This window comes from Orbicella franksi, chromosome 6 (assembly GCF_964199315.1).
Source record: "Orbicella franksi chromosome 6, jaOrbFran1.1, whole genome shotgun sequence".
Lineage (NCBI taxonomy): Eukaryota > Metazoa > Cnidaria > Anthozoa > Scleractinia > Merulinidae > Orbicella > Orbicella franksi.
Window position 1 is genome coordinate 1,412,853 of NC_138150.1, and position 9,236 is coordinate 1,422,088.

General features: G+C 38.9%; 1 protein-coding gene and 1 non-coding gene across 3 annotated transcripts; one reads left to right on the forward strand and one right to left on the reverse strand.

The window, feature by feature from the left end:
• The first annotated feature begins 1,537 nt into the window (after window positions 1-1,537).
• On the forward strand, window positions 1,538-1,611 carry Trnas-gcu (transfer RNA serine (anticodon GCU)). The gene has a single exon. It is a non-coding gene; the product is annotated as a tRNA-Ser (tRNA).
• A 203-nt stretch (window positions 1,612-1,814) lies between these two features.
• LOC145489168 (uncharacterized) lies at window positions 1,815-8,975 on the reverse strand. Of its 2 annotated transcripts, none has more exons than XM_081468098.1 (5): window positions 8,668-8,975; window positions 5,941-6,633; window positions 4,826-5,367; window positions 4,233-4,412; window positions 1,815-3,137 (listed from the first exon to the last, which is right to left on the reverse strand). In XM_081468098.1, exons 1-5 carry the CDS (start codon window positions 8,720-8,722, stop codon window positions 3,105-3,107), a joined length of 1,503 nt encoding a protein of 500 aa, XP_081324224.1. In that variant the 5' UTR covers window positions 8,723-8,975; the 3' UTR covers window positions 1,815-3,104. The 2 variants fall into 2 exon arrangements, with proteins under 2 accessions (XP_081324224.1, XP_081324223.1); XM_081468097.1 differs by having other exon boundaries at window positions 4,826-5,511.
• Window positions 8,976-9,236: the final 261 nt, after the last annotated feature.

Consider the following 9,236-nt stretch of genomic DNA (forward strand, 5'->3'; position numbering starts at 1 on the left):
TTGTATCGAAAACAAAGCATTCAAACAAACTGAGAAGCTTGATCAAGACTCGAAAACGAGGCACCCAGCACTCGAAAATTAATTTCCTGATCGTAAATTTTGGAAAGATGCCTGAAGTATTTAACGCAACTAATCAACTAAAGAAAAGACTAATATTAATTGTTAAGATGACCTTTTTCTTTTTACCAATCTTTCTTTTCAACACTTTGACCCGCTGATCTATCCCTTCCGCTATATTTTCGTAAAACATATTTTTCTTACAGTTCAATTATTATTTCACAACACTAAACGAGATTCTGGTACCTTTTAAATATGGGTGTTGATTGTGGGTACTGCGGAAGTATTAGGGTCGGCCATTACAATTATTTTTGATGGCTAGTGTGGGCTGAGCATCCTATCAGGGTCGAGGGGCAAATTCCTTGCCACTTAATGCTACAGAAACTGGGACCAAGAGTCGGTACTCATAATCCATCAGGTTACTTCTCCTTAGGGCTGGAATGGCCTTTATTCTTCATACCTTGATACAACCCACTTCAACCATGCACTCTATCTGTAGAAATCTGAGATGTTATATATACAATTAATTCACTGCTATTTTATTTCCTCGCTTCTGGGAACTCTGGAAACTCTTACTAAGCTGGAAGCAGGAGGCTGGAAGCTGTTGACCAATTTTAGAGTTTCCGTCAATGTCGTGACTGTTGTTCTGTTGTGCTTGTTGTGTAACATTCGCTTTGTTGTCTAGGGAGACTGAGGAGGGTCTTCATGGAAGCAAAGGAGAGAAAAGAACTCTTGACTGATTTATCTCTTAAGGGTAGGGAACTACTAACGACTGTTACGTTTAAATGTACTCTGAAAACATCACCACATTGACTAAAACACGGTGTATAATGGCCCGCACTCTCACTGGTCATTGCTTGTACAGCTGTGCTGGACTGTGGTATAATAAACTTATCTTATGAGTTTATGACTGTCATTAGAGTGCAGCATGTTTTAAGTGAATAATTAACGGCAGACTAATTTTCAGCTTAGTCAGACCCGTTTTGAAGGAAATCTGCGTTGCGGGAAAAAATTATTGGAAATAATAATAAAAATATACAAAATGGAACTCTGTGATTGAGAGCTTAATATATCTTTGTATTAAGTTATCTTTCTTGTAGATCATAGACTTATTGGCAACCTTATGTCGTAGTTATGACGTCCTGCGTTATTTTTCTAAATGTTGGTTTATTGGAATTTCAAATCATTGGTATCTCAAGTCCTTTGTCAAGGCTAAGATATTTTTTCCAAAAATGTCAATTTTGTGAAGTTTATATGAAATAATTCATATATGAACTGCGGTTGTAGATGAAAGTGAAGGATGATCATCGCAGTAAATTTTCCAATTTAAGCAATTGGAAAGAAGAAGCCTGAAAAAATCAGGGCTTCACTTTCATCTACAACCGCAGTTCATATATGAATTATTTCATATAAACTTCACATCATTTCATTCCTCACGGGAAGAGATGAACTCAATAAAGTGACCTCGCTCCCAATGTGTGGCTTCATAGCTCAGTTGGTAGAGCATCGCACCGCTATTCGCGGAGGTCACGGGTTCGAATCCCGTTGAAGCCCTGATTTTTTCAGGCTTCTTCTTTCCAATTGCTTAAATTGGAAAATTTACTGCGATGATCATCCTTCACTTTCAATGTCAATTTTTTTTACACGGTTTCTGTTTCAACATTGTTTCCATCAATAAAGCGGCATTTCAGCAACAGCAGAGGGTTTCTTGTAATGTTTTTTTACACAATTTACTACACAATTGTTGATTACGACTATTCAAACGTAACATTTTATTTTAATTTGTTATGCTACAAAATTTGTTTACAACCGTAGGCAATACGTAATAGAAATCATACAAGCAATTTTTAGCCTTATGAAATAGAGTTTATAAAGCTGGTTTTAAATTTTCAAAAAGCATTCGAAACCATCTATCTTTTTTATTATAACTGATGCGTAAGGCCTAACCCCGGATTTCGCGCCGCAAGCACTGATAATGGCGGGAAAAAGGCGCGGTCATGCACGGGCTGCCTGGTGTATGGTCTTGGCAGCACTGATGATCTGAAATAAACAGTCATAGAGCTCGTAGTTTTCAATTTTTTTTTTTTAACTAAATGCACATGTCAAGGAACTCGGCTCTGCCAGTTTCTGTGCCTTAAAGAAATATGTAATTAACAAATAGTTCTAGAAATATAAGTAATTGATTGTACATCGATATATTAATATACATATTACAGGCATAACAACACTTGTTAAAGGGTCCTATTTTTTCAAATAAGTCAATTTTAATTTTTAGACTTAATTTATAAATTATATATATATGATATTCTAATGGTTGACCAAGGAGAATACCGAACAACACATTATACAGAGAGAGAGCGCGGAGAGTCCGGCGGGGAATCCATAGATAAATGGCGGCTCAGATGCTCATCAGAAGTTTTGAAAAGGGCGGGCACTTAAAACCACCTATGGATGTACACTGAAGCTCAACTACCAACTGCACAAGAGGTAGTAATCGTACAGCAGCGACATTAGGGCGTTTAAGAGTTTTTAAGATCATTTGTGGATACCTAGTCAGCTTTGTTTCCCTGCTGGGCTTAGTATACATACATATCATAATGGGTATCTGCTGTGGAAAACTTTGAATCGAACAGGGTCGAGTAGCGATGAACGGAGCTGTAACAGACACGACAATGTATGACGAGCTTCCCCGTTGGTGTACATTCTAGAGTCCCTTTACTCCCCTTCCTGACTCTTGAGATAGGATGGTAATTTATTCCAATACTCTGATAATGTTCAATGTGTTACATCTATACACTGAATTCTCCTACATAAGTGTAATTTCTGTCCGCCGTCAGGTTGATGCCGTTTAGTAATATATCCCTACCATACAAATTCAGTTTAGTATAGGCGACCAAATTATTGCTATATATAACTGTCAGGCAATAGATATAGGGCAGATACTAGATATGAAATCTATCAGTCTATTATCTACTGCATGAACCACGTTGAAGCAAACTGTATTCCATGCAGACTTCCTGTGCCTGACGCGGACTTGACGGGTTTTCTTAGTCAGCAAGAGCAACGTTCGAGCCATAGGCCTGAAAAAGAAAGGAAGAATCGAATTCAGTTCTTTCATTTAATTGCACGACTCAGAGGCGCGTTTTACCATATTACCCTGGGTCATAAACGCCGTAAACTTCAGAGTTGAGCAGTACTCTCATTAGATGTTTTTTTGCAAAGTATCCCCGGACGTGATAAAACAGTAATGTGAAATTGATTTTCCATAATTTTGCACAAAGTCATAATTCTCAAACTCGAACAGAATGTTTAATGAACTAGATTCTACAGATACGAGTGTCTTATTAATTCTGGATATACGTTTGTATTTTAGAGTCTTATAGAGGAAGAGAACGTATGATTTCAGGCGATTTCCAAGCAGTGATCAAGTGATCTGCTTGTAATATGGAGGTGTCCTTACGTATTGGAGCTCTCTGTAAGGAAATTTTCGACTGTACAGTACAAGTTGTCCGCAAACACAAGACGGCTTAGTTCCTGTCTAGACTTCTCATAGCGGAGGGAGAGGAAGAGTGCTAAAGACAGAGATTAATGAAGTAGTGTGCAAGAGACTTATTGATATCGTTTGTTTCAAGGTTCACATTACTCAGTCTCTAGCCTCACTCTTCCTTTTTTAAAAGAATATTGTTTTACCAGCTGAGGCTGAGTATTCAATTTTTTGAGGGATTTTAGGTTAAAAATGTTGTGAGTAGTCTTAGTTCCAGCATATGATATCTCTGTTTTCGGATGTATTTGGTGTCCGGATGGTGTTAAAGAAATTTTGGATCCAGATTGCAGGCTTTAAAGCCTGGTATTTATATATGGCGCACATAACGTTTTACAGAAATGTTATCAGCATCGTACATACGACTAGTGCTGTTTTTGTTGCTTTTTGGCTAGTTTTGCCGTTTAGAGGAATGAAGAATTTTATACGGTTTAGTTCAAAACTATAATTGTATCAAAGTTACAAATTTTCAACACCCAAAATTATATTCCTTTCAAAATCTCAACCTCGGATTTATTCTTAAAATATTCCTAAATTTCCTAAATTTAAGCCTCGATATTCTTGTAAATATATTCTTATAAAAATTTGAGCGTATTCAATTGAACAGCGATCATTTCTTCGACATGAAACTCACAGGATTGGTGTGTGATCCAATAACTCGTCTCTCAGCAGCTGGTTTCTGAGCAGTTCTCTGATTGGCTCCTGTTTTATTGTCACCTATCGACACTGTATCGTACGTGTGTACCAATCCAATTTCTCCGGTGGACACCAGGTACGCCTCACTGTTTCCATAAATAGACCTCCTGTATTTAACCTGTGATCGAAAAACACGGAGAGTACGTGGTTCAGGTTAGGAAGACAGAGCCCCCTTACACATGCACTTTATGTAATACCAAAATATCCGAGTTTCTCTACAGTTTCTCTACATTTCGGACCTGGGGCCCGTTTCTGGAGGGTCCCGAAATGTTTTTGCACCCGGAAAACTATAGCAAAATCTCAAACCTTATGATTACGGAGCTGTTTTGTTCACATATTCTTAAAATCAACAGAGGTTCCCTTCATACAAGAAGTTTCAGGCGTGTACAAATTTCAGTTTTCAGATACAGATTAATTAAAAATGGCTTTGTTGGCCTGAAAAGTTTCCGGGGCTTTCGAGAAAAGGGCCTTTAGTTGTGATCGCAAGGGAGTTCATCTAGCAGTAAAAAAAGAGCAAAAAGATATACTTACACAGACATACATCACAGTGACAAGGAAAACTGCTGACAGACATCCCAGGACAATCATGACCACCAATGCCCATTTTGGCAGCTTCTCTTCAGTTTCCTCCGAGTCATCCTCTTTAACCTTTATACTCTTCACCTTGACTACTTCTCCTGCGTTGCTTGCCTGCTGTAGCTTTTCCTTTAACTCGCTCTCCTTTGCTTTTGAGTCCTTTGCCAAGATGACGATGTAATTGCATACTACACTTCCTTCTGTTATAAAGAGGATGCGCACGCCAACAAAACCGTCGACGTTTTTGTAAACTTTTACCAAGCTCGTTGTCAGATTATTTTTCAGTTCCTCGTACTCTGGACTGCCTGTATCTCTGTATTCCTCTTTAAATACAATGTCGAAGGAGACCTCCATGTTGACAACTTTGGTCCCTCCTGGTGGCAAAGTTGGAGCAGTAGGCTGAGCAGTCGTGGGCGTGGCAGGTGAAGCGGCAGATGTAGTGTTTACTGGAGGAGACGACGTCGAGCTGGAATTACTTGTGGATACTGTCAGGGACCCTACAAGATATGTCATAACTGAGACAGTTTTCTTGGAGAAAGACTGAGCGAGCGTTGAGGTGCCGACCTGTGTAGACTGGCTGACAGTGGGAGAAGGCAAGGTTACGACTGAAGATGGAAGCCTGCTCGTCTTAGAGGTCTGACCTAGAGGATGCGCAGAGAGAAGACGAATTAAAGAGGGAGTTGATTGGAACCGAAGTAAAAACGGGAAGCGCCTGGTTCTTACTCAAGCAACAGTTAATCATTCAATCAATCAATCAATCAATCAATCAATCGATCAATCAATCGATCGATCAGTCAATCAATCAATCAGTCAATCCGTTAGTCAGTCAATCGACTTATTAAAGTATCTCGGTCTTCTAACAAAGTTTGTGCCCAGTGAAAGCAGCCATTATTTAATCTCTCGCGCGGCACGAAGCCTTACTAAAAGTATCGTCTTTCCCAGTGGATTGTAATACAAGTCCATTCCAGTATTATAGTTAGGCTATCCCAACAATTCACTGAGATTCCAAGTCACACACCACATTGAAAACCTGTAAATGAACTGTTTTCGTGAAACAACTGACAACATACCTGGTGCTGAAAACGTGGAAACTGACTGCGATGTGAATGCTGTTGCTAAAACAGCTCTCGAGGATAAAGAATTCGTCACCATTATGTTTGTGAACGAAGTGAAGGAGGAAGCATTTGGAGAAACTTGCGTCGATGGTTGGGACGTTTTGTTGAAATGAACAGATGCAATGCTTCCAGTGGTAGGGTGGGGACTCACAGTGATAGTGACATTATGGGAAGCCTGCATAGCAAATGTTGAAGTGCTGCTTCTAACAATTTCAGAAGCCTGTAAGGTAACGCTCGCTAAAGCTACAGGGCTGCTTGTAGCATTTTTAGAAGTCTGTACGGTAACGCTTACTGGGGCTACGGGGCTGCTTGTAAATTTTTCAGAAGCCTGTACGGTAACACTTGCCGAGGCTAATGGGCTGCTTGTAACTTGTTCAGAAGCCTGCACTGTAACGCTTGCTGAAGCTACAGGGCTGCTCAAGGTAGCATTTTGACGAGCCTGTACGGTAACGCTTGCTGAAGCTTCAGGGCTGCTCACAGTAACATTTTCGGAAGCCTGGACGGTAATGCTTGCTGACGCTACATGTACAGGGCTGCTTGTAACATTTTGGGAAACCTGCACGGTAACGCTTGTTGGAGCTGCAGGGCTGTTTGTAACAGTTGTAGAAGTCTGCAAAGTTCCCTTCGTTGAACTGTTGGTTATTCTTGCTATAAAGAGACAACAGTTAACAATCAAGTCAACTGTATATCAGCTATACAAAATACACACACAATACTGATCGGCTTTTATTAAAATACAAGTTTACTGGGTATCGAGGGAACGAGAAATCAGTGTGGAAACACGATTCGTAGGCGAAACATTTTTATTTCCGAGTGGGCAGGGAAGAAAAAAACGTCTTTTTCTGTTTTGTTTACGCATGCTCAACCTGTTTTTGAAACACTAACCGCCCAATTCAAACATTTTCAGCGAAATATGCAAGCTATTTTCGCCCATGAGAACACGTTTTTTTTAATGTTGTGAAAGACAGGGCGAAAAACATAACAATTTTTGGAAAGTGTCTCCTCTTTCCAGGTATTGGTTGATTACAGAATGAAATATCGAGGTATGTAACCGTTAAGGAATCGGCGAATAAGATGGTACTATATTCAAACTTTATCGTCATAACAGAAATATTTTTCCCTTTGTTTCCAGTCGCTCATAACAATTAAGTTTCATGTTTTACAGAATTACAGTTAATCTAAAATCACACAAATTAATTTGAAATATAAACGCTGAAAATGTTTTGGCTCTGGTTCGAATCCATCGGCGAATGAGTTAAATAGGCCACGACAATTGAACTTATTAAAATGAAACTTGCCGCCACCGAAAAAAACCATTAGAAATGTAGGCGCTCTTTAATTAGAAATTCACTTCTTTTATGAAAACGTTTGCTTTAAGAAGGTTAATCTTGACGCGTAAGTGTCAAAGCTTTTAAGTTTGACGACATTTGTTATGTCTTTATGCAAATTTATTTTATTTCGGTAGTTGTTTCAAGCGTCATGTATTGAAACCTAAACTGTGTAAAATAAAGATGTAACAGAAATATTTATTGCTTTTCTGCAAAGCTTACAATGCGTCTACTTCATAGCAAAAAAATAGCAGCAACAAGAAAACTTAAAAGGCAGCTGTTTTCGCTGACAGGTTTTCTGTCGATCCGTTGTATGGGTCATCGAAGACTTACTCTTTCCTTAGACTCACATACGCCTCCTAAAGTGTCGGATAACTCTCAGAATAAAATTATTTCAGTCTACTTTATGGACATTTCCAAGGCTATTTGCATCATTCGTACAGATGGTTCCACGTTTACTAGACAAAAATGGTGGAACGTGATTTCTTCATCGTTAGATTATATTGCATTAAATTTTCGAAAACCCCCTGCTCGTTTTTAATAAAACTTATGCCCTAAAACAACAGATATTAATACGGGAAAATTGACGTATTGATAGATCTATTCGAGCCTGGTGGTTAGCACAGAACTTAATTTTATCCGGCCTCGAGTCTCAGACTAATTGCAAGCGTTTAAAATAAATATATTTCTACTCAACTTTGAATCCATAAACTATAATATCTGGCGCGTCGGCAATGGACTACGCTTAGGCGGCAAAACGGCACTGGAAAATGTTTTTAACCTAATTTGAAAATACAGACTAGTATAGCTGGAGCAAATAAATATGCGGCGTGATGTGCAACATATTTTAATTTCAATCGAAGCCTGGTTCACTAAGCTCATACTGAATTAGGCAGAAGCCCTTGTCAGTCCGGCCTGAACAGCCCGGCTTCAATTTGAAAATTAAAAGTCAGAGCAGATATCAATCCTTTGTGCTTTCTTATCAAATTCACTTGTTCAAGTCATTCTTCAGGCGATCTATTATCAAAGATGTGCTTTTTGTCAAACGCCTAGGGCTAATTTCTCTCGACAATTAAAACCACTACTGGAAAGAAAGAAACACGACAATCACTATCTCGATGATTTTACAAGAATCAATTTCTGGAATCAAAGACAGTGGACCACGAAGCTTATCCGTTCTGGAAAAAAATAAAGAAATAAAAATAGGAGCATATGGTCTTTGCTTATCATCGTGAACTGTTCATTTCTTACTTCATCACGGTAAAAAACGAATTCATATTTTCCGGAATTTGGCCAACGAGAATTATGTCAATGAGTTTAACTGACATGGCGAATATTCAGGCCATCAACTTACCTTGCATCCAAAAAACCAAGGCGAGCGCGAACATCAAAGCATTTAGGCCACTCATTTCAAACAGAAGATGTTTTTCCTGTCGCAGCTCAGTAAATTCGGGACCGCTGAATTGCGACAAGCGATTACCAGAAAGCCGAGATTAACCGACTGATTAGCCGAGTGCTCCTCCAAATAGTAAATCCTCAAATATTCAGAGTTTCCAGCCAAGTTCTTTTCTTTTAGATGAAGAAAACAGTATAAGATCCGCGAGCGGCTTTTCAACTACCCACGAATACTCCTTCTAGCTTGTTTTATCTTGATTCATTCACTTCGGAATAAATTTCCATATCTAGGGCGTCAATTAAAGCTGATAGCTTGCCTGGAATGACAGAAAGACAACTGAAACTGCCAGGCTGCGTTTGTTCTTTTTTCTTCAAAACACTTTAGTGTTAATTAGCCCACAAACTGACAAAAGGCTCACAGATAACATCGGGAAAAATGCCTGAATTCACGTATGCACTGTATGTTAATCCAGAAAGTATTTGGAGTTTTAATTTTTCTCGATGATTTCGGAAGAGGCCACTAAAGTA

Bases quoted from the DNA above. Each gene is read 5' to 3' on its own strand.
- LOC145489168 (XM_081468097.1), bottom strand. From the start codon at position 8,722: ATGAGTGGCCTAAATGCTTTGATGTTCGCGCTCGCCTTGGTTTTTTGG. The intron at 6,634-8,667 runs GTAAGTTGATGG...GTCTCTTTATAG, and splicing joins CTTGGTTTTTTGGATGCAAG to CAAGAATAACCAACAGTTCA. The intron at 5,512-5,940 runs GTATGTTGTCAG...CGCATCCTCTAG, and splicing joins TTCCACGTTTTCAGCACCAG to GTCAGACCTCTAAGACGAGC.